The sequence below is a fragment of the Paroedura picta genome, chromosome 17 (assembly GCF_049243985.1).
Source record: "Paroedura picta isolate Pp20150507F chromosome 17, Ppicta_v3.0, whole genome shotgun sequence".
Lineage (NCBI taxonomy): Eukaryota > Metazoa > Chordata > Lepidosauria > Squamata > Gekkonidae > Paroedura > Paroedura picta.
This window is the reverse complement of record NC_135385.1, coordinates 21,707,269-21,732,462: the sequence shown is the minus strand read 5'-3', so window position 1 is coordinate 21,732,462 and position 25,194 is coordinate 21,707,269. Positions and strand designations below refer to the sequence as shown.

The 25,194-nt window shown below is 49.3% G+C and overlaps 1 protein-coding gene across 6 annotated transcripts in view; it reads right to left on the bottom strand.

The window, feature by feature from the left end:
• SDK1 (sidekick cell adhesion molecule 1) overlaps positions 1–25,194 on the bottom strand; it is a 429,219-nt gene that overhangs the window by 96,441 nt on the left and 307,584 nt on the right. For all 6 annotated transcript variants that reach the window (XM_077316210.1, XM_077316213.1, XM_077316211.1 and 3 more), the window contains 5 exons: positions 21,314–21,412; positions 13,680–13,871; positions 12,577–12,698; positions 2,125–2,234; positions 767–917 (listed from right to left, as the gene is read on the bottom strand). In XM_077316210.1, coding sequence (XP_077172325.1) covers positions 767–917; positions 2,125–2,234; positions 12,577–12,698; positions 13,680–13,871; positions 21,314–21,412 — 674 coding nt within the window. The remainder of the gene's footprint in view (positions 1–766; positions 918–2,124; positions 2,235–12,576; positions 12,699–13,679; positions 13,872–21,313; positions 21,413–25,194) is intronic.

The following is a 25,194-nucleotide window of genomic DNA, read 5'->3' as shown; positions in this document are numbered from 1 at the left end:
TGGAGACTTTGGGGGTGGAGCCGGGAGTGGGTGGGATTTGGGGCATTATCCCCAGTGGAGGATAATGCTATGGTGTCACTCATTCTGCATGGGGCTGCATTCCCCTTGAAGGGACAGGTTTGGGGGTATTATTGGATCCAGGCCTACTGCTCGACAAACAAAAAGCCTTTGACCCACTTCAGCGGGTTAGCCAGCTGCAGACTTTCCTGGGCAGAAAAGATCTGGCTGTTTTGGGGCATGTTCCAGTTAGCTCTAGATTACTGCAATGTACTCTACATGGGGCAGCCCTTGACAACTGCTCAGACATTTCAGAATGCTAGAGCCCTGATGTTGACTCGAGTGGGTCTCAGGTACCAGAACACTCCAGCCTTGAATAATCCACACTGGCTCCCAGTTTGCTTCTGGCTCCCAGTTTGCATGGTGCTGTTTTTGTCCTTTGAAGCCTCCTTTGGCTGTCTCCATCTTGTGAGATCAAACCTATGAAAGGGCCTTTTTGGTTGTGGCACCAAACTATCCTCTTCAGTTGCTATTTTCTGCCATCAGGCTGAGATGCCCTACATTTTACATCTTGTCCTTATGAAGGTCTGTTTTACATTTTTTGGGTATCTCTATGTTTGGCTTTAATGACATGCCTTTGTTTTAATCACATTTAAAACTTGTTTTTATGATGTATTTTTTTTAAGCGTTCACGTTTGCCTTTGCAAGGGCAGCCAGGAGGGGTCTAAATTGTCCTCAACAATGAAAAGAAACCGATCGGCACACTTACCACCCACCGGACCCACAAGCTGGTCTCGCTGGCTGTGCGCACGGTCAGGCTCCCTGGCGCAATGTCCGGCGGGGCCTGGAGGGTTTGGATGATGCGAGACGGCTGGCTGAGCGGGCTCTGCCCAACGATGTTCTCCTGCTTCATTCGGAACCTGAAGGGCAGAGAAGGGCACATGTTCGGGGAGAAGGCCACATGACTGCGGGTGCGGCGGAAGGCGGGAGATGCTTCCCAAGACCCAAGCAACCCTGCAAGTGTGATGGACTGAGTCCGGTTCGGAAAGTAACTTCCAAAGCTCAGTAAGGTCTTTAAACTTGTGTAGCTGTTAGAAGATGCAAGATCTAAATGCACATCTCCTCTCACGCCCCCTGCAGGACACTCATAGAATCATAGAGTTGGAAGGGGCCATAAAGGCCATCTAGTCCTACCCCCTGCTCAACGCAGGATCATAGAATCATAGAGTTGGAAGGTGCCATAAAGGCCATCTAGTCCTACCCCCTACTCAACGCAGGATCATAGAATCATAGAATCATAGAGTTGGAAGGGGCCATAAAGGCCATCTAGTCCGACCCCCTGCTCAACGCAGGATCAACCCAAAGCATCCTAAAGCACTCTTCACATGCTGTTGGAATATGCAAAAATATGCATGCAAAGAGATGCATATTTAGCATAGTTATATTAGGAACTTCCTGATATATTTCAAATAATCTCCTCCAGTCCATGGACCTCTGCAGTTTGGCCACCCCCACTGTAGGGTCATCAAGGCAAGAGACCTCCATTGTGGGAGGGCTGAAAGGGGTTAAAGAGGTAGAACTTATCCAAAATCAGTAGGTGAAGGAAGGCAGTCTTTTGTAGACCAAAAAAAATATATGATAGGCAAGTGAAGTCCACAGCAGACTGAATTACTTCTGTGACATCTCTGAGCTTAGCCAGGTATAAAGGAGAAAGAGAGGGGGTTGAAATGGCTCGAGTCCCCAAATGAAGCCCAAGTTCTATAAGGGCCCTTCCAGAACCAGCGCCATTCCCACCCGAACAAAGCCAGATCACTGTTAATTCAACCGGTGCGCAATGCACAAACTCTCCGCATCAGGATGTGCAAAGTTACTCCCGAAAGCTACCGAGTGCTGTACTTCACACCTTGTTCCCCAGTTCTGGACTGATTGATTATTTTTCTATGCAAAGGTGACAGTTAAAATACATCAAGGGCCGGAGAATGGGTGCAGCAGCCACCGAGGCATAAATGATCCTCCTTCTCCTCCTCCTCCACCACCACCCGCCAGCTGCTGGTGAGTTTGAAAGCTCTCCCGTGTTGCCGTGGGCTGGCTCGCCAGGAGCAGTGATTAAGTACCAGCTGTTCTCACCTGTAATACGTATAAGGAGTGAGGTTTGGGATCTCCAGGGTCTGAGCGTCTGACTCTTTCTCCACCTCGCACAGAGTCACCCACTCCTCTTCCTCTCCGATCACGCCGACCTGCGGGTAAAAGAAGAAGCAATGTCAACTTGGGGTGCGTCTTATATTTACGGACAAGCAGGACTTTGCTCGGTGGTAAATTCCGCCCCGCAGAATTACACCCTTTGCGCGGGCAGCTCTGAGGTGGGTAAATAGCTCTTTTGATCGGCTGGGCCCCCTGGTGACGATAAAAGACAGTGGCTACCCAATGGCCCATTGAAGCGCGTATGGGAGGATTGAGGATCCTGTCTTGCCGAAGGACGCTCTACCCGAAGCCCAGGAGAACAATTAGTCATTCAAGCAGCCCAGGAGAAACGGCAAGAATGTACGGCTGGATGTTCCAGCAGTAATGTAACACCGAGCAACAAGGAAAGCACGTGGGAATGTAATCCTAGCTGCAAGCTTATGGCCAACTACCAGCCTTTGGTTCTTCCCCCCAAAAAAAGGCCCCGTGGAGGAGGACTGGGCGACACAATTCCTAATCCATTCAAAAATCACAGGGATCTTCGGGGCTGAGTGGAGTTTTGAATCCGAGTCCCTCTCGCTCCAGCCAGGCATTCTATCATATTGGCCCCCGAACTCACCAGATTTTTGGTTTTGCAACAATTTGTGGTCGAGCTATTTTCTAGGCATCTATTGTGCACACAGAGAGAGACACACAGACGGTCAGACAGACATAGACGGAGGAGAGTGTTCAGTATGCTCAGGGGCCATGCTTTGTCTCTTTGTTTGTTCTTTTAATACCCTGCTTCCATCCCAGCGGGAAGCCGAAATAGTTTCTTTCTCCGTTTTATCCTCACCGGCCCCGTTTTAAGTCGGTTCGGCTAAGAGCGAGTCACCGGCCCAAGGTCACCCAGGGAGCTTCCAGGGCAGAGTGCAGATTCAGGCCCGAGTCTCCCCCCATCCTAATTTGACATTCGAACCACTTAATTACCTGGATATCTTGGGGGCGGAGCCTGAGGAGGGCGGAGTTTGGGGACGGGAGGGGAAAATGGGGAGGAGTTTTAAAATATCTCGTTGATTGTTTAACACTATAGAGTCTATGTTCCAAAGCGGCCATTTTCTCTGGGTGAAGAGACCATTGCCACACAGAGATCAGTCTTTATTATATATATATTTGTTTGTTTATTATATTTAATAGCAGGGGATCTCCAGCCACAACCTGGAAGTTGGCAGCCCTACCACTGGCCCTCCCGTGGAGAATCCACATGTCCAGTAACGACGGCTAGAAACTCCTGTTGTTTTTCTTAAATGAAAGAACCCGTGTTCAGAATTTTGCTTGAACGCCTGTAGCTTGTATTACCCGTTGGATTCGGCTCTCAAACCAGAGTTGAAAGGTCATAGGGAGCCGTCCTTCGGCAAGAGAGATTGGAAACGGAATAAAAGGCGACGGACGAAAGCATTCCAGCCGTCCTCCTTGCTGGCTAAGCAGCCCTTAGCTATGCAGTGCTTTGTATTAATTATCCCGTCTAAGTGGGTGATGGCCAGCTCAGCAGGGCCCGGTGTGCCCACTGATTCAGAACGCTCCTTGCTACACAGGCCCTTTCCTTTCCTTTCCTTTCCTTTCCTTTCCTTTCCTTTCCTTTCCTTTCCTTTCCTTTCCTTTCCTTTCCTTTCCAGAGGCTGTTTTCAAGGAGGACAAGAGGAAACAGACCCCCAAGGGGAACAGGAGGGTCTGGACAACAGCCCCCCCTCCACAGGGTGGGCTGGCAGCTCTTTCTAAAGGCATCGACGAGGGCCACCAAAGCAAAATGGAAGGAGACAGAGAAGGTGAAGGCCTTTAAACTAAATTAATTGGACCGATTTTAAAATGTTGTTATTGTCTTTGCGTGCATGTATCTTAATGTGTATGAGCCTCTTGTGGCGCAGAGTGGTAAGGCAGCAGAAATGCTGTCTGAAGCTGTCTGCCCATGAGGCTGGGAGTTCAATCCCAGCAGCTGGCTCAAGGTTGACTCAGCCTTCCATCCTTGCAAGGTTGGTAAAATGAGTACCCAGCTTGCTTGCTGGGGGGGTAAACGGTAATGACTGGGGAAGGCACTGGCAAACCACCCCGTATTGAGTCTGCCATGAAAACGCTAGAGGGCGTCACCCCAAGGGTCAGACATGACTCGGTGCTTGCCCAGGGGATACCTTTACCTTTATCTTAATGTGTATTTCATAGAATGCTGTGAGCAACCCGGAGTCTTCGAGGACAGGCGGCATACAAATCTGAACATAAATGGAAAAAACTCCTGGAAGTAAGGAGAAAGTCAGGTTTACCCATTCCAACTTGGGAAATTCCTGGAGATTTGGGAGGGGGTCAATTTGGGGGCAGTTAGGCCCTACTTAACATCTGTTTTTTGTAAAAACTGGATTGTCCTAAAACAAGCTTTGCACACTGTGTGGTGCGTTGACAGTCATGCATATGGCTGTGCACTATAGGTATCTTTTCCTACACGTGAAGAATGACAACTTTAGCAGTTTCCATTAACATATTTTTTAAACTAAAGGATCTGGAAACAGGGATAACTGGAGGACGTTTAAGGCTGTACATTAAGATGCAATAAAGGCATAATATATCAGTTAGGAGGCCCCAGTCCAACATCTGTGCATACGAAAGGGTATTTGGTTTCTAGATTCCATAGTGTTTTCTCTTTACACCAGTTCATGCCAAATGAAAATAAATATTTGGCTCAAGCAAGATTCCAAACCTCCCAGACGTTTTTCAAAGGAGCAAAACGCAAAATGCGAGCAGTTCTTCCCTTAAGCCAAATAGCTGCCATTGTACACAGAGATATTTATAAAAATCAATGAAGAGTTCCGTGTAAGCCAAAAGCATCTCTCTCCGAGAAAAGTAAAACTTATGAAGACATTTCTTCCAACATCAGATGCAGGGAGCCTCACTCAAATCCCCAATAATCGGTGCTCGCAGTACAGTAAACCGACCTTGAAAAAGATCCCCTTGCCTCATTGCACCCGCGTTGGTAAATTTTCATGACAGTTTTGCTAGCGAGCAGTAAATGTCCGCAAGAACACCCTTATATATTCCACCTGGGTCTGCTTGGCTTACGAGTGGAATTTTCAATCTGTCTTGATCATGAGTTCTTTGACGAGGACGGGGCGGGATGCGAAATCAAGTTTAAAAAGTCACAGGAGAGGGGAGGGGAGTTTATTTCCACAAGGACCAACGAGAACGAACAACCTTCCCTGAAATAGCCTCAATTGGAACACACAGAATCATAGAGTTGGAAGGGGCCATACAGGCCATCTAGTCCAACCCCCTGCTCAACACAGGATCAGCCCAAAGCATCCTAAAGCAGCCAAGAAAAGTGTGCATCCAACCTTTGCTTGAAGACTGCCAGTGAGGGGGAGCTCACCATCTCCTTAGGCAGCCCATTCCACTGCTGAACTACTCTGACTGTGAAAATTTTGACTGCGGCCAAATGTAAGCTTTTATGGGGAAGAAGAAAGATGAATTCTCTTGTAACTTTTGTAGTTACGAAGGATTCTTCGGTCATGACACAGTAGATACGTTTCCCTGCTATGGTGTGACTATTGGATTAAGAATCCCTCGTTTGGGGCCCAATGATTTCTCCAGCAATACACAAAACATTCATTTGTAAGTTTTGCACTTTGCTTAATTGCTGTGGAGTCTGACTGCTTATATTGCTGCTTTCGCCCACGCTGGCTAACGTACTCCTGACGCCCCGTAGCAGTCGTTTGCAACTTCAATGTGTTGTTGGGCAGAGGAAAATCCAGTTGCAAACAACTATTATAGTGCTTACCATGTGTGAAAGCAATTATCTCTCTACCGAACAAGGGCTGAAGAAAGTGTGAATCCACCAAATTTTATTACGGCTATTGGATCACAGAATCCTAGAGTTGGAAGGGACCTCCTGGGTCATCTAGTCCAACCCCCTGCACCATGCAGGACGCTCACAGCCTTATTGCTCGTCTACTGTCACCTGCCACCCCCTTGAACCTTCCTCGTATATTATATATCTGTGTAGACCACCCTGAACCAGCTTGCTGGGAGGGCAGTCTAAAAATCGGATAAAAGTAAGCCAACAAGCAGAATATATATCATGCTGATTTAAAACAGACTTTGTATCACTGCTAAAGCCTTCATGCAACATTCATTGAGGACAATCTTTGACCAAGGAAACAGCCCCTGTGATTTTTTGGGGAAAAGCACACAAGACAGCAAAAGCCCATGGAGGGGGGGGGGCCAACAAGAGATAATTAAATATCAGAATGGGAAGCTGGAGTCACCTTGTCCTCTTATCCCAAGAAAAAATGGACATATAAAAAGCAGGAAGGGCTTCCAAACTGGGGGACGGTTATTAGCTACGAGTCACTTTCAATGGGAACACAATGTTTCTCCATTGTTACGGCGGTACCCTGCGTTTCGCCGTAGTTCAGGCTATGTCAGTGTTTTCATTATCGAAGTTTATAACTCAGTCATTTGAAATCGCTTTGGGATGAAATTTGGTACGCAGGCTGTCAGCCCGAATGCAATTCTTTCCCCCTTACAAAAGAGTACTTAAATCGATTCGGCTGTTTTTTGATTTAAAGATCGGCAAAAGCATAAAATTGTCAGCGTCTCGGGTGCTTTATTTACCAAGCTCTAAAGTGGGAATGACATCAAGAGGAGCACTTCGTGCAAAGGGTGAATCCTAAAAGCTTTGCTGGCGTTGAAAACCCGGACTTCGCCCCACGGAACAAGAGACATTCAGCAAAGTTTGACATTGTCGGCTGGGCTAGGCTGACTGGATGGCTACGGAAACCAACTGCATTTCATATACATGATGGCTGGGATATTGGGGGGTAGTTAGTTAAGTTAGTTGCGAGAGTTTTATTTTTTAATTCTGAATTTAATACAGTATGGGTTTTTTAGTATTCTAATTATGTTGTCAATCCCTCGAGCCCAATGTGGGAAAGAAACAAAGGTCTAATAATTATTATAATAATTATTATATATTAGGCTTTTCAACCAGGGCTTAATAAAACCCTGGGGTTTCTTGATGGCCTTGGAAGGGTTTCCCAAATGGGTGGAATTTTTTAAATTCAGTTTTTAAATGTCTTAAACATATATCGGGTAATATGACCACATGTGGTCATGTTGACACACATACCCTCCTCCCAAAATAGCCAGTGATGAGCCTGGAAGGGGAGGGGCCTTGGGTGGGCGTGTACACAGCTGTGCTTTCCAACCATATCTGCACGATTGCACCACTTTTAGGGTTTCTGGAAGCCGGAAGGGTATTTCAGAGGTTTCTCAACAGTCAAAAAGGTGAGAAAGGATGCTATATATACAGAGAGAGAGAGAAATCTGCCGTGCCTTAGATGCCCACGCTAACCTGTTCTTGCTGATCTCAGAGGCTAAGCGGGGTCACCCTTGGTTAGTCCTTGTATGGGAGTCCAGGCATTGTACAGCATAAGTAAGAACACAGGCCTTTGCCCTAAAAGCACACACTTGAATAGATGACGGAAATGCAAAATCATCAAGTGGTGGAGGAAGAAAAGGGGCGCCCTCTAAATTTAAATAGTGGCAACATAGGAGATGGGTGGGCTCCATAAAGGAGACCGGGGTCCTCAGTTTCTGAGACCTGAGCGAGACAGTCAACAGCAGGACAATTCTGGAGAGCAGTGATTCATAGCTTTGCCATCACTTGGAAGTAACTTGACAGCGCTGAGCAGACACACGGAGAGAGCCTCAGCATCCAATTCCCAGGTGAGAAGGGACCTGCTGGGCTGAGGAGATTGCAAGAAAAGCCGGAAAGGCTGAAGTAAGTCGGCAGACGAGTCCAGAATAGGAAAGGAAGCCCTTCCTGGAACCCCTGTGAAGAACAGGGGAGTCACCATTTGTGTCTTAATGGGCAAATCATGTGGCATTAGGAAGAAAAGGCAACTAGGGTGATGATTTATTAATAGCTGAGAGAGGAGGGAGAGATTTCGACGCAAAAAGCCAAACAGGGAATTGAGAATCCGCTTCAAGAAACCAAAAATGCAGAAATGGTTTTAAACAATGAAATAATTCATTTTTTAAAAATGCGAGACTGCTTCTTTTAAATCCAGCTTTTGTTTTATTACTTCAGGTTCAAAGTTACAGCCGGAAGGAGATGAAAAGTTAGCGGCGATAAATTTTAATAGACCTTTGCAAGAAGTCTGTCGGAGTGCTGTCCTGTAAATCAAGAAGATGGGGTTACAAGGCCAGGAGGGTCTTTGCCCTGCGTGAGATAAGATGTAAAGAACCTGATCCTCATTGCGCATCAAGTGGGTGAAACGTGAAAGGCACTGGGGAAACCTAATGGCACTGAGACATGGTCATCGTGGGCTGGAAAACAGCCTCATGATGGAAGATTCAGGTGGGTTGTGGTGTTGGTCAGAAGCAGCACAACGAAGTTCAAGTCCAGAGGCTGTAGGTCTTAAAGGTGACACTGGCTCTAGAACTGCAGTAAATAATGCCTCCAAAGAGTGCAGAAAATAATTCAGGCAAAAGTCCAACAGGTTAGTTCCAACTGAGGAGCTTTCCACCAATGGAAGGGACTCTTCTTCCAGTAGAAGACCCACTGAAGTCAGAAGAAGTCTTCTTACACTGGACTGAGTATCAAAGCTGGCTCAATAGAGTGATAGGTCACAACCCTAGATCCTTCATGGATGGCCTCTTCTGAGTCCAAAGCAGACTATTGTTGTCAATTCTGGGTTGGGGGGTGGAGCCTGTGGAGGGTGGGGTTTGAGGAGGGGACTTCAATGGGGCATAATGCCATCAAATCCTCCTTCCAAGTGGCTGATGTTTCCAGGGGGGAGCTGATCTCTGTCTGCTGGAGAGCAGCTGTCATCCCAGGAGATATCCAGCCACCACCTGGAGGCTGGCACCCCAGAAGCAGAGACATCCTGAATTCTGCCCGTGACTCCATCCTGATGAGAGATCTGTGCAATCTGCATCCCCGCCTCCAAATGCAAAACATGACCGGAGAATTATCGACACCCACGAGAGTCAAGGCGCTTGAGGGCACCAGATGGGCGGCAATGTCGTTCTGGAGCAACAACGTCAAATGAGGATCCAGAGGCTAACGGAATTCATTCCGAGGTAAACTTCCGCGCGCTAAAACTCATTTTGTGTCTGACTTGTGAGCACTTCTGTGAGTCTCTAAGGCGCCCCGGGCTCATCTTTTAGTCTTGACAACTGTGGGGCTCCGGGACTCAGAGAGAGCTCCATTTCCTTGTGCATGTTGGGAAAACCCTGCTTCTCTGCACAGAACTCCTCCCCCCTCCCGCAGGTGTTATGACAGCAGGCACTTAAAAGAGGACTGTGTCCTGTGATCGAAAGGAAAATCAGGTGCCAGTTGTGATTCTGTCTGATGACACGGAGGAAAAGCTTTCAATTTGCCGGCTGCCGGCCTGTGCTTCTGACTGCGCCGCAGACAGACGGTGAAAATGATGAGGGGGAAAGCCCATGTCTGAAGCCCAGACCTTCTAAATTAGAAACGGAGCAGCATCTGGCACGGAAGGGGATTTCTGGGGTATAGGAAAGAGGCAACCAAGTTTCCTTCCCTAGATTAAACAACAACAACAACAATTCAAAATGCTAGAAATGCACTCTTAAAACGTGCTGTCGGGAAAATTGAGGGTAGGGAAAGAAGTATGAAACGTTATTCTTGCCATCGCCTTTACAGCAATCCCACAAAAGGCAGGTAAAGAGTAAATGATCAGCTGTTATGCTGAGCCAACCCAAAGATACCATCTGAAGCATATTTGTATTGCATTTTCTATCAGCCACTGCAACGCTTAAAAGAACAACAGCATGGAGGAAAGCAGAATTCACTGTTGATATAAAAACTTTATAGCGGCAACAGGAGGTGAGTTTGATCCACTGAGAAGCCCAGAAAACAGTTCCCGGGGGACTGGAGCTAACCATGGTTAGTTTTTTTGGTTTAATCCTAATTAGAACCATGGTTAGGAGCTGGCTTGTGCCGGCTGAGTTGGAATATGCAAACCGGGGCGCAGCACTTGGCTGTCTAATGAATAAAATAGTCTTATTTAGAAGAGATCGTGTAGAAAGAGGAGAGCAGAGAGAGAGAGAGGCTGAATAACTATTCTGTTCATTCTGTGTGTTCTGGAGCCAATCAGGGGGCAGCAGGCAGTCTCCAAATTAGCCAATCAGGACACAGGAGAAGACCATTTTCCAGATAGGAAGTTTTTAATCTAACTATGCCAAATATACATTTCCATTGCCCCTTATAGTTCCAGCATATTCCAATGGCTTGCCAGTTTGCACTTACTTTTGTTAGGGAAAAGACCAGTAAAAACACACTGTGTCTCATGGCTATGTCTAAAAAAAAGGAAAGGCAAGAGGAAAATCTGTGAGAGAAAGGGGGAGGACAAATGCACAAGATTGTGGAGTGCTTCTCATCTCACAAGCTGGTGGCTTTTAAATGCAGGTCCCCCCCCCCATTTTCTAAACCACTGTCATGTGTTCAACGGAGAGAAAGTTTTGCACGCAGGGCGAACGGACAGAATTTCAGAGGCCGTAATTGTCACAATTATTCGAAGACGGGCAAGCAATTTCGCTTCAGCAGTTCCTCGCTGCAGGCTGTGACAATATCTCTGTGATGCGCTAGGGCACAGGCGCTGTCCACACAGCCCTTACAGAGACAGAGGGTCGATGTAACTTCATGGGCATGCCTCAGAATGGGACCCAACAGCTTGGAGCGGTTTGCTTTTGCAAGCAGATAACAACCCCCAGTAAGACATAAGTATCGCCGACACTGGTACACAAAATCCCAACTTCAATTTGAACACTGGACAATTTTCTTGCTAAAAATCCCTCAAGTGGGAAAGAAGCAGTACGACTTGGCTTTTCAAAGCTGATGGGGACGAGTGTTTCTCCAAAGGCTGCTCAAAGGTGGCCAGACTGGGCCACTGCAGTATTCAGGCACGCAAAAGATGGGAAGTCTATTGCAAAAAAGCAATTCATCCTGTACTACCCCCTGGTGGCCTATAATTTAATTTCCCCCCAAGTCATTCTGTTTAGCATGGAAATGCGCGTAATGGAATCTAAAAATCGGATTTCTCCGCCGAGGCCGAGATAAATTCCTGAGCGAGCCGGACTCGGGATGCGGTGCCTTTGTAATTTATGCCCCGGTTTCCATCCTTCTGAACGCACACAAAGATCGGTGTGAATTATTTAAAGGAGGAGACCTTTGCACATATATTATACAATATCTGAGAAGCCAAACAAGAACGCTTTCCATTTATATCGCCATTTCCTTTCCTGCTTTGCAAAAGAGAGGGAGAGAAACCTGAAGAGACCAGAAACTGAGAAAGACAGGCACCGTATGTTTCATCCTCAACTGTTTCGCAGTCTTTCTTGTCTGGGTTGTTTTTTTCCCCCCCAGTGGACACATTCTTAAGCTATACCTGGAGCCGGATGAAAACTGGTGGGCTCCTTGTGCTGCTTTGAAGGAGCTCACAGTATGATGAGGCCTCTTTCACAGCTGTGTGATGGACACAAACTCAACAGCCTTTTTCATCACTAGATGGAGAAAGCTGCACCGGTTAAATTCCTGCCCGTCACAAAAGGCAGAAAGCCTCTAGCAAGTGAGAAAAGAGGAGAATCTCTGGTGTGGCCCATGGCACCTTCCCACACTGTAGATCATCAACCCAAATAATAAAGCCCAGCTCAGTGGACTCATTTCCACCCCGGCAGTCTTCATCTTCAAGAGTCCAGAAATCAACCAGAAACTCGCCTGAGGCAAAAATAAAGAGTGCTGAGACTGGAGGGGAAGACATGTATTGATGGGAGATAAAGACCAGGGACTAGGGAAAAGGAAGTGTGAAAGGAAAAACAGAGATAAAAATATGTTTTTCTAAGAGAGAAGGAGTAGAGCATTCGGGCTGTTTTTCGGGACCTGCTTTTCACTACCCGAAGGAGTCTCAAAGCAGACGCTCTGGGCGGTGGGTGAGGCTGAGGGAGTTCTGAGAGAACTGTGCCTGGCCCAAGGTCACCCAGCTGGCTGCATGTGGAGGAGAGGGGAATCAAAGCCGGTTCTCCAGATTCGAGGCAGCCGCTCTTCACCATGACACCACACAGGCTTGCACACCAAGCTAGCTCTCTAGGCGGTCTTGCCCCTTCCCAAAGCAAAAACAGTAAGTTAAAAAAAAAATTAATGAGAATGCTTTTGTAAAAATGAGGGGAGCTAAACTGCCCCCCCCCCCAATCACAGAGCTGAAGAAATGCACAACAGATCTTGCTGGCTTTGGAAGTGCAAATCCTCAGGACCCATGGCTGCATGGTGAACAGAAAGATCTAATGCTCACGTTCCAGCTTTAGATGTCTCATCTCGTCAATTAAGAGCCTTCCGCTAAATTGTCGGCTTACCTGTCCCTCTACTATCCATTTGGAGATTGACGTTTTTCCATCGTACCCCGGCCGGAACTGCAGCGTGGCGGAGCGAGGGCTGATGTTGGAGATGACTAAATTGGACGGCACACCGGGAAGCTCTGCACCAAAGGAAAAAGACACACAGAGAGAAAGGAGGCAGAGTCAGAGGCCAACAGCTCGGGGTTTCAGTGACGTCTGCAGCTCAATTTTTGGCGCGTGTGTGCGTGTGTGCGACACATTTGAAAAACTGAAATATCTTTTTACAGTGGTTACCCCAAGAAGTACGGTATCTTAGGAGAGTCTAGGTACCCCTCAAAAACATTTAATTAATTATTATTAATTACGTTTGTAGATTGCCCTTCTCTGGGTACAAGCTCGGGGCAGTTGACAACACGTTCAAAGTCCATCTAAAATACTATAAAGACAATATAAATCTAATAAAAATAATAATAAATACCCCCTGCTCCATTTTCCCACCCTTTCTCCATATATTCAGGGGTGGGGTGATCTGGAGAGCAAAGAAGGGAGGCCCCTCTGATCTCAACCGTAAGCCTGGCAGAATAGTTTTACAGGTTCTGTGGAACTTCAGGAGTCAGGGCCCAGATTTTGGCTGACAATGATTCCATCAAACTGGAGTCAATCCTGAAAGGTCCTGGCTTTGGTTGAGGCCAGACACATTACAATCAAGCTAGGGACCACCAACATAGAATCATAGAATAACAGAGCTGGAATGGACCTCCTGGGTCATCTAGTCCAACCCCCCGCACTGTGCAGGACACTCCCAACCCTCTCGCTCATCCACCGTCACCTGCCACCCCCTTGAGCCTTCACAGAATCAGCCTCTCCGTCAGATGGCTCTCCAGCCTCTGTTTAAAAAAAAACATGTTGGTATTTGAAAACACCTCTGTAAATAACCCGTCTCGCTTTGGTTTGCCCGATTCCAGGCCCAGACACGCAGCTTCCGTGAGTCTAAGCAGGACCCTTGACCCTGCAAACAAAGCTTCATTACGAGCAGGACCCCCGGCACTGTGAGCCCAAATCCATCACAAGAGTCGCCTCTGGATCCCTCCGTCCGCCGGGAGCCCCGCAGGTGTACCCACCTGGGGGGACGCCTGACGAGATGGTGGATGAAGTGACTGCGCCCGTCCCTTTCCCAGTCATCGCTGCCACCTCGATCGTGTAGGTGGTGAGAGACGACAAGCCTGTAATTTTGTCCTCGAGGGTTGTGTTAGCGAGAGTGCGGGCGAGGCGAGATTCGTTCCTGCCGTAGACCTCCCAGGAGATTTGGTAGCCTGGGAAAAAAAAAAACATGACAAAGAAATCAAGCAGCTGTTATTAGCGGAGCTACCTACAGATGCTCTCTGTGCAGCCCCCGGCATCTGTCAAAAGAAAGGTAACTCAAACTTTGGCAAGGAGCCGCTGGAGTCATTAACTGCTCTTCAAGGAGGGACGGGCGTGGGTCTGCTTGTTAACTGGAGGCCGGCCACTGGAGAAGATCCCGTCCCCCGGGGAATTTCGCTCTCCAGCCTGCCAACGGGGTCCCCTGCATCTTCAGCTCGAGTCACAGCTCTGTTGTCACAAGCCATTTGCAAGGCGACCTTCTTCGGAAGGCTCTGCAATGCAACCTTCTCACACTCAGGCCATCTCCTCTTTCCCCTGCCGCCAGTGCGTCACCACAACGTTTCTATCTAGGGGACGAACGGTGGCAAACACGGATGCAGCCAGGCCCGCCTGATATCCGCAACCTGATAAATACCAACGAGAGGCCCGCGGGATTTGACTTGCCGCGTAAAGAACAGAAGGGAGCGACTAGAATTTTAACCGGCTTTGGCAGTTGTGCAGACCTGTTGTTTAAAATGGGGCCACGGTTTTGAATTGAGCGTGGTCAGCAGCACGCTCAATTCCCCCGCCTGCCTCGTCACTCCCAAGCAAGCGGAAATAGATGCAAATGGAAATCCCACTCAGCCCCGCACTGCATTAATGTAATGTATTTTCTGCACCTTCATATGAATGGAGAGAACATTATATGCTCTGCAGCAGATCTCCTCTTAATCTATCCTTGGTTAACATGACGCTCCTTCTTCCCTCGGAGCACACTAATGGGGATGCAAAACTAATTTTCAGTTCAAAAGAAGAGCACTGTTTCAGCTATGCCTTTTATATTGGGCCTGGTGGGTCTTGGCTCAAGACAACTTCACAGCCGGTTACCCAGCTTGATAGGAGATCAAGGCGGAGGGGGTAAACTACCATGGAAGTGAACGGACTTTCCCTCTTGGGATGCATAACCTGCATCAGGATATGGTGGTGGGCAGATTTCTGGAATAAGCTGCTCAGTTTTCAAGGATCAGTTCGAAATTGTGGCTCTATTTGGGCCCTGTGCAGTTATCTAGGCTGCATTCACTTTAACCTACAAACAGGGAGAATCGCCTACCTCCAGATGACGGGTGGAGCTCTCCCAGAATTGGGGCCTCCAGACATCCCTCCTGGAGAAAATGACAGCTTTGGAGTCATGGAATCTAGGGGGAATCGAATTCCTTCCCTGGTTGCTCCCAAATCTCCAGAAATTTCCTACGCAGCCTAGCAGAAGGAGAATCATTCTGTTTTGCATGTTTATTCTGAAAATGTGGGTCCAGGCTAGGTAAAGCCCATAAGACTATCTTTTGAACATGAGCACCTCTCTCCTTTCTCAGCTCTTGCTTTGTCATCCCGATGCCCCAATCTCTTCAGCAGCTGGTCTCATTTCCCCCCAGCAGCATCCCCTCATCACAAGACACCATGACTGTCAAGCGCAGCAGACACAGCTAAAACCGAAGAAGCCCTCTTAGCGACCCCAAGGAATGAAAATAAGTTACTGTGCTCTTCACAAGGTCTGGGATTACACAACCCAAGAGATCATCAGGCATGTGTCGATTTATGGCCAAAAGTCCCCAGGTCAGTCCATCACCAGAAACAATGCTGCTACACACTTGAGTGTAAACCTCATGTCTACCTCCTTGGGGTTGCTAACTATGGTAGCCGTGGACTGGCAGGGGAAAAGCCGCCCTCCATGGGGCACTGACTTAGTTGCATCGCCTGCTGGTGAAGCCAGAGGTAGGACTTCAGTGGGGCACCATGCAATAGAGGAACTAAAGAAGAGGAGTTGGTTCTTGTACCCTGCTTTTCTCCCCCCTAAGGAGTCTCAAAGCAGCTGACAATCACCGTCCCCTTTCTCTCCCTACAACAGGTCCCTTATGAGGTCTGTGGTGTTGAGAGAATTCTCAGAGAAGTTGGACTGGCCCAAGTTCACCCAGCAGGCTTCGTGTGGAGGGGAAGTGGGGACTCAAACCCGATTCTCCCAATCAGAACCTGCCATTTTAAAGACATTACACCACACTGTTCTGGATAACGGCCATAATACTGGGAGATCCTCAGGTGCCATCTGGAGGCTGGTAACCCTAGCGCCGGAGAGACCCCACAGCCAAACCTTGCTGGCCAACAGTTCAGCTCTCCAGGGAGGAAAAAGAGGATCTATGTTCTTCTACAAGAGATTCCTCTACTAAGTCAATGCAATTGTGACAGCAAACGTCTGAACGAGACTCTGATCAGCTCAGCGGAAGAAGCTGTGAATTCTAAGCACAGAAGTGGGGGAAGCGGTTACTGTTCTCTGCAGGAGCCCGCGCACATGCTTTTAAGTCAGACGAAATGTTCCGTTATCTTAGTGCAGTACATCTTTTGTCCTAATCGGACCAACGCCTGACTCTCTACTCCTTCTATTGTAGAACTGCCTACCTTGGCCCTCCATTCCCCAGCTCTTTAATTTCTTTCTGCCTTCCGTGAACTTCTCAGGGTTTCAATAATCTGAAGGGGGGGGGGAGGGTTGGGGGGAATCCAATTTTGCTTCTGATTTTGCTTGTTCTCTGCCCTGCCTCCTCTGAACCCCCAGCGACAACTTTAGCCTCTCCGGAGCACGTGAACCTCCCCTGTGACGGCTTGCAGAGAGAGAGTGTCGGAGAGGGAAAGTTTCCTTGATTACTGCTGATTGGGATCGGAGCAGGAAAGTACGGGATGCTCCTGCAGCGACGGGAGTCGGAGAGGATGCAACACCAAGAAGCCCCTCCTGCTCACCCGGCTGGGGGCGACCGGCTGCCGGCGGGAACGAGGAGCGAAGATGATTTCTCTGAATCATGGCAGCCCCTGCTGGTGAATGCAATTGTCTCCTGCTGGTCCCAGACTCGGAGACCCCAAACAGCAAAGGGAGAAGCTGAAACCATCTTTAATGACAGAAATGCTGTCCGGGAGAGGTAAAGATTGTGCGTGCTTCCCGGAACCGGTTGGCACAATGGTGTTTCTTTTAAAAAACTCTCCTATTTTATGTCCTAGTCATAAGATAAGACAAGAAGATACGATAGGACTAGTCATAAGATGTGTGTGTCAGCAGCTGTTCTTTGGGCCAGGAAGCCCTGCTCAACAGCCGTCTGGAGCCACACTGGGTCTCGTGCTGTCCGTGGCTTGCTTTAAGATTACAGCAGTTCTGATCTGCTCAGGGTGTGAACTGCTCTGCTCAGCAGGAGAGGAAAATTAGAGGGAACATTGATTCTAGTATCTTTTAACTGAAGCCGAGGAATTGGAGCCCAGTTTCCCCAAATCTTTTACTGACCTGCTCCCCTGATGGGCACAGGGACACACCAAGCGCCATCCCAATCGGCTCGCTTTGGACAATAAATCGGGGCTGAACTCCACCCGGGAACTCATTAGCTGCCCTTTGTCTGGGTGTCCCCCCCCCCCAACCCACCCCATCCTAATCCAAAGCCACGGCTTCCAGCACAGGATTGCTTTCCCCATAAGTAACCACTTCCACCTTCATTGCTTCAATCACTTGGCCATTCTCTCCAGCCCTGCAGGGTCCAGGCAAATCCGCCTGCTGTTCTCGAGCAGAAAGTCTCCCCTCCGAAAAGCATGCAACCAAACTAGCACACCTGGGCCGTGAGCATTAGTTTTAAAAGCAATGGGTTTTATTCTCAAGAGCTCTAGATTGATTCTCAATAGTCTAGCTTTCTTCCTGACAGTACAGACCTCATTCTCGGTAGAACGGCGGGGTGACCACGCTGGCCCGAGGCACACGAAGCTTCAACCTTCACTCAAACTTGGTTGGTCTGGACTCAGACTTGGATCTTTCTCAAAAGTACAGTTTGTAGAGCACAATGGCTTGTCAGGCTCTCTCAGGCGAGTTACCCAGAGAGGAATAAACTGGAGATCAATCCACATGTGACACAGGCATGAAGGCTGCCTTGGTTTGCATCTGGAGAGCCAGGCTTGATTCCTCCCCCACATGCAGCCAGCTGGATGACCTTGGGCCAGTCAGTTCTCTTACTGTTCTCACAGGTCAGTTCTGTCAGAGCTCTCTCAGTCCCACCTACCTCACCGGGTGTCTGTTGTGGGGAGAGGAAGGGAAGCTAATTGTAAGCAGAGGCTTTCCCATTGAGCCTTTCCCTAGTAGAAGCAAGAAAAGTAACCAGCTCTGTCTTGAAATAGTGATCTTGGGCCTTACCTTCTCACATAACCTGGCCTTGAGCAGTCCACCAAGCACCTGTGAAGTACCTTGCTTTAAAGGAGCTCCACCAATGACTATTAGCCACGTTAAAGATGGAACACCGTGTGGGGCAGCGATGCTCTATATTCTTGGTGGAAGGACCTCTGGAGGTCTGGCCTCACTGGTGGACCTCCTGATAGCACCTTGATTTTGGCCACTGTGTGACACTGGGCAGGACGGACCTTTGGCCTGACCCAACATGGCTTCTCTTACATTTCTATGTCTTGGGCAGCAATAGTGTGTATTCTTGGTGCTTGGGGTGCAACGGCGGGAGGGCTCCAGGAGTTCTGGTCCCACTGATGGACCTCCTGATGGAACCTGGGTTTTGGCCACTGTGGGACACAGAGCGTTGGACAGGATGGGCCAATGGGAGGATCCAACATGGCTTCCTTTACGTTCCATCGAAGCAGAGACGAAAAGAGATGAAACTGGCGGATGATTGATGGAGAGGGATTCGGCCCACAGAAGAAGCACTGCTGCTCAGGTGAGAGGCTGAAACAAGGAAACCTGGGAGGCTATTAACTGGTGAAAAGCAACCCCATGTGGGTTTCTCAAGCGTAAGCCAGTAGAAGAGAAACCCTCCCCACGATTAGCGCCTCCTCCTTCTCCATAAGTTGCAGCCTAACTGAAACTAATGACCAGAAGAGTTTCAGAAATAATTTTCTGTTGATCTGGAGTAAATTCCACAGGAGGGAACAGCACATCCAATCACAAGCTGTCCGTCTGCATGCAGCCCCTCATAAATCAGAGTTTACCGAAGGAGAGAGGAAGACACTGAAATTTGCAATAAGAGGAACGGGCAATTTACCAAAAGCTGGCGGGCTCCCTCCTAATGCCCTCTGCGCCTTCCCTCTCGGTCCGTGTGCCGGAATTAAAAACCAAGTCACAGTAAATGACATCCGCGGGCAGAAGTGATGAAGTAGGAGGCCTACCGAGCACTCTTTACGATTTCTAAGCAGTGTTGTATTAGCCACGGAGCCATTCCAGGGGAACAAGTGATTTTGCTGCCTCCCGGCCTTAAATGCAATGCTCTCCGGAGCGGGGGGACTTCTCCTTCCTTATAGACCTTCCCCAATTTGTCTTTAGCCTTGTATTTCCTCCTAAATGAAAGGGATTTTTGGCTTTGCCACCCGAGTGACGGGTCTTTGTGTGAGTTGACTTGATACTTTAGCACAGGGGTAGTCAACCTGTGGTCCTCCAGATGTCTATGGACTACAATTCCCATGAGCCTCTGCCAGCGTTGGCTGGCAGGGGCTCATGGGAATTGCAGTCCATGGACAACTGGAGGACCACAGGTTGACTACCCCTGCTTTAGCAGACCCTTGGTCCATCAAGGTCAGTCTGGGCTGCTCAGACTGGCAGCGGCTCTCCAGGTCTCAGCCTGGTTGCTGGAACCAGAGATGCTGGGGAGTGATCTGGGGACTTCAATATTAGAAAGTGTTTCCTGACAGCGCTGCCTTGGAGGGTAGTGGAGGCTCCTTCATTGGACGTTTCTTGGAGAGACTGGATGAGCACCATTCAGGACGGTGTGATTTTGAAGTCCCTGAGAAGGTGGTGGGCTGGACCAGATGGCCCTTTGGGGTCTCTTTCAGCACTGTGAGATTCTGATTTGGACCCAAATAATGCATCGAAAGCCACCCCAAAACCACCCACCGGCCCCCAAGTTAGGTTAGCGAACAATCCTGGGGACTGCCTTTCCCTGTCCCGTGTAGCTTGCTTGTGTCGCCAAAGACATGTTGTGCTGCAGACACAGCAAAAAGCTTTTTCACCTTTGTTCTCTCTGCGCATGGCATGTTGTGTTCCAGAGAATGCCAGCACACCTGTCCGCGCTGCCCCAGGGCACCTCCTTGGAACAACCTTTTCCTGTCTCTTCCTGCCAACTCATATTGCAGTTTGACACATTTCTGATTTGGTACCAGATTTGCTTTCCAGGATGCTCCCTTTCCTGTTGCTGGCGCTGCCTGCCTCTGCGTGGAGATTCTTACACACACACATCCCCATGGTTTTGTGCGAGGGAAAAGGACGCAACACAGAAAGCACACACACTACCAAGCTCTCTGACCATTACCTGAACTGCCTTCTGCCCTGAAGAACTGGCAGGAATATTTTTTTTCTTCTGAACACGGCCCGTGGCAGAAGAACGTGCGACATAACAGTTCAAAAGGCACAGAAGTCATGTGGCTAGACAGCAGGCCTGGGGCGTATTCGTCAGGGAGAGCTCAGCACACGTTTGTGCCACTGAGAGCAATTGAGAGCCAGTTCTGTTGGTGACTGCGCAAAGTATGAAAACTCATCGGGCAACAGAGAATTGACATGGCTAGGGCTTCTGTTCTGCTGCATCCCTTTGCATCTGGTCTGTTAATCTGAACAGGACTGACTTCTTACAGTCATACATGTTCCAGTCATATATGTTCCATATGTGCCTGTGCTCAGGGCCTTTTTGGTTGTGGCTCCTAATTAATGGAACAGCATACCCGAAGAAAAGCCCCTCCGACTTCTGTCTTTCCATTCATTATAAATTGGAACTTCCACCCTGTAAAGCGGAAGAGCGTGTGAATGCATTTCCCTATGTCACTTGAGCATGCACGTCCTCGGAATTAGCGCCCTGGGGTCCTGATCACAGGGACCAAAGCTGGAAAATATGCTCATTGCTCTGGTCCTTTCTTGGCTTTAAACGTTTGCCTGCCATCTGCCTCGAGCCTTCTGGAGAGATGGGGAACCATAAACTCTGCAAGTAACAGAGTTCCACCTCAGTTCTAACTTCTTAGGCTACTGGAGTCACTTCCGTGTCTTGCGCTCTTGACACCAGGACTCCAGCCATGGAGGACGGCAGGAAAACTGAAGGGGGAGAGAGGGAGAGAGGTTCACCTGTGATTTAAACAAGCGTCAAGAGTCGGTGGGAAGCTGATTTCTCCTTTTCTAGTGGACTGTAATTGCATGATTGTCAGGTGGCGGTAATTGGATCTGTGCCTTCTCCAGCACCTCCAGGTTGTGTTTTCAGCTACCGAAAAGAGGAGGCGGCAGAGCATCTGTGGGCTCTCGAGAAAAAAACTGCCTGTCTCGATTGCTGCCGTGTGATTCACTCCTCCCACCTCTCCCCAGGTCCCCTTTGCCCCTCCTCATGCTCCACAAGGACTTCCCCTGCAGCCAGTTGCTGGTACTCACCTGTAATGATGCCATTTTTCTCCAGGGGTTCTTGCCAGCTGACCTTGAGCGAAGTGTCCAGAATCTCCGTGAAGCTCAAATGGCCCACAGCTCCTGGCTCTGGCAAGCAGAAAAGGGAAGTCTGTTAACAGCAGAAGCGGCGTCCCTCCCCTCCTGGTTTACTTTGGCTCCAATTCAGGTGGCAGCTTTCAGGTAGCAGGAATAAAACACCAAGCCAGGGCCAGCAAGAGAGCTGCTGGAGAAGGAAAAGGGGTCCTTACGATTATCACCCAGTGGGATGATCTCTTGGCCCATCCTCATCCCAAGAGAGAGGCATGGGCAGATTGGCTCCCTGTCTTTTCCTGTTAACGGCATCTAATGAGAGCAGGCAGGCAGGCTGAATCCCACCCAAAACTACAGCTTTTGCCCAGGTCTCCAAAAAACAGAATTCGTCTCTGCAGATGCTCATGCCTGCCGCCATGGCAGCGCATGATTTTGGACGGGAACCATTGCAAGGGCAAACCAAGGGCAAAGGTGTTTGCTGGAAGGGGGGAAATGCACCCTTTCCAAACGGCCCTTTCAGGCGTGCTCACGCTCTGAGTAGCAATTCCTCAGCACACGGATGCAACTCAGTGGAACTCCTAAAGGGATTTTTTAAATGTCCGGAGCTCAATGGCTCTTAAAAAGAGCATTCCCTGGTGGGCAATGAGAGAGGGTAAAACAGAGCAGCTGTCGAAAAAGTGCCATCTCAGTTCAAATCCTGGTCTTCGAGAAGAGGACCAGAGCTGATTTGTGATCCTGTTCATTCTTCTCTGTTCAGCATACTGAGAAAAAGAGGGTTTTTGGTCTCACTTTATATTCTCGGTCTCTCCGCTCCCAGAAACCCTCTGTCGGAGTGGGCCTGCCCTCCGGCCCTTTCCCCATTTGCCCCAGCGGCCATTCCATATTCTCTTTCCTGCCCTCTTTGACCAGGTCCCTAATTCCCTTCCAGCTACAAAGAAGAAAAATAGCCAACAGGCATCTTCTAGCCAAACCCAGGGCAAGCCTCAGCAAAGACGTTTTCCAGCATCTAGGAAATAGTATGCAAAAGACCCCCCAAATCCAGGACACGCACTCTGTGATTCATAAACGATCTCCAGATGACTGAAATTCATTTCCCAGGAGAAAATAGCAGCTTTGGTGGCTGGACTCTGGGGCAGTATCCCCTGCTAAGGTCCTTCCCCTACGCAAATCCTCCCCAAATTCCAAGTATTTCCCACCTTAGAACTGTAAATCTGGAAGAAGGACAGACTCCACCTGGAAGTTGGCATCCCATATAAGTCTACCTTGCAAGGAGAGCATGAAGCAAAGCACCTTATTTTCAGAAAGGGTTAACACACATCATAGTAGGTCTGCTTCAGCCTGCAGGAGTTGGTAACTGGGCCTCTTCTTAGACACTGGCTGTATCTCTTCCAAGGCCGGGCGGCAAAAGGGAGGTGTAAAAACCCATGCTCAGCTCAGTAACCATTTCGCACGGGTTGGATAATGCACTTTTGATTTGCTTTTCCAGCGGGATTTTCCTGTGTGAGACAGGAAAGCCTACTTCTCAAGGGCACTGAAAGGACATTATCGAATGGGTGTGAAATGAGCCGGGCGGGAGGCAAGAGATCAAAGAGTTAGCCACAGCATCTTCTGCTCCCAAAGTCTGCCTCATGCCAGGGGGGGCAGGAAACTATAAGGAGCTTGAGACAAGAAGGACACGAAGATGAATCTTCTAGCCTGGCCTCCACCATTTTGAAGGGTGCACCAGTTCCCCCCAGGTGCTCAAGGGCTACAAGGAAAAATCAACCTTTGGCGTTTCCCTGCTAATCAATTCTAGCGCCTGGGTTGCTTAGCAGCATCCCTAATTTTATTGCTCAATAAACCTATGCGCACACTTTTAAAAAATGGCTTTGGGGTTCTTGTCTGCGCTACCTGAGGCAAAGCTCGAGCAGAACGGAAGAAAAGCACCCCTATGCTGGGAGACCACGAAGCCTTCGTCAGCCTACCGTCCCCTCCCATGACTAACAGCACCTCTCCGGCATGTTAAGCAGCAATTCCCTCCTGCCTTTGGGCAAAGATGCTGACTGATGGCCGTCTCCAAATATTACACGGCTGACCGCAAAAGAGAAGGGATGCAGGGACTAATCTCGTGCGCAGCTGGCGGGGGGGGGGGGGCGGGGGGAAGACGGAGAGGTCGAGGGGTCGCGCTAGAGGCCCCCAGCTTGCCAAGGGGAGATCGACTGTGCCGGTTTTAATGTGTGTCGATGGAATTGTGGGAGCCTTAAGTTCTCCTGCAGCACAACTAAGCGGCCAGTCGTTCTGGTTCGGGGTACGTGCGGCTTGAGTGAAGCGGCTTTGCAGAATTTCATTGGCTACGGCTAAGGATGGGCGTGTTTCCGGGCTTAAGGGGCCACGGCTGGGTTTCTGCCCAGTTTCTGCGGCTTTTCGGGATAAACTGGAACCGAGAAGAGGCAGACAAGAGGGGGAGAGGGAGCTGACCTCGGTCCCTCCAGGTCGGTATTGCCTGCTCTGACTGGCAGCAGCGCCTCGGAGTCGCAGGCTGAGGTCTTTCACATCACCTCCTACCTCCGATCCGATCCTTTCAGCTGGGGGTGTCAGCGATTGAACCTGGGACCCTCTGTGTGCAAAGCAGAGGCTCTGCCACTGAGCCACAAGCCCACAGCATCCCCCTCAAGGTCCCCCAATGCTGCTAGCGACCCAGACCCAGTGCCCTGTGCTGCTCTTGGCAGCCCCAGAGCCTTTGACCATTTCTTGGCAGCTTGGGCCTGTTAGCAGATGCTGAAGAGCGACAGGCCTAGCAAATGCTTATAGCGCCTAGAGGGCCGGGTCTACAGCTCCCGTGGGTGTCCTGGGGGGCTGGGGATAGCAGGCAGTCCGGCTTTCCTTCCCCACCTTGTCACTCCCACAGCCAATTTGTCAGCATTTGGAGTCAGGCTTGCTAAACGCTGAACTCGTGCACGAAATTCCCCCATTGCAGCAAGCATGACGGGCAGGCGCTTGTTCTTGAGGGGCGCAGGGACAGGAAACGACCCTGTCAAGACGCCGTCAGTCTCTCCAGTCCGGCCTTGGTTTCCCTACCGCAGCACGGCTAAGGTTTCAACAGGAAAGTGGGGAATTGGAGAGTCCTTGCACTGCGCTTCAAGGAAAACGCTGGTTTTCTCCGCTAGCCTTTGGTCTATCAGGCCAGGGGGAAACATTCTTCGGATAGGCTATTACCCGTCAATCGTGCTATATCTTTTCTGGCAGCTGACTAAGATCTCCATTGAGCTTCTGGCCCTCCACTCTTTGCAGGCGTTTAAGCCTCGGTGTTAGCCAAAGGGCACACCCCAACGGGCCCATCCTCACAGCTGGAGGCTCGGCATGAGTACAGCCAAGGCCGGGGAAGTGCACACGCTGCTTCTTTGTCTTTCCCCATCTAAGCTGTATTTTTTGAAAGACCGTGAATCCCGAATGCCCCTCTGGCTCTTTTTTCCTCTCGGAAAAAAGGAGAAGGGGAAAGATGCTGAAATAAGGCTGGAGCAGGGAAGCCATGTTGGCAGAGTTTAAACCTGCAAAGGAAGGGTGAAGCCCCGGCTGCTTAAAGGCTAAATCGCTTTACTGAGAACGGAAATAACTTTGTAAAGAGAGTGAGAGAGAGAGAGGAGACAGAGAGAGAGTCCTAACAGTCTAACTGACTAGCTGTGTTCTTCTGGAGGCAAGCAGGGAGGAAGTGTGTTCGACGGAGCAGGAAGTCTTAGGGCTTTTGCAACAGCCCTACTGAAATAGGCCAAGGCTCTGGCCTCTGCCCCACAGTTACTTTACATGTCAAGAGGAAGATTCGTTCCCAGTCGACTACCGGCAGCCTTTGAGGCGATTGTCAC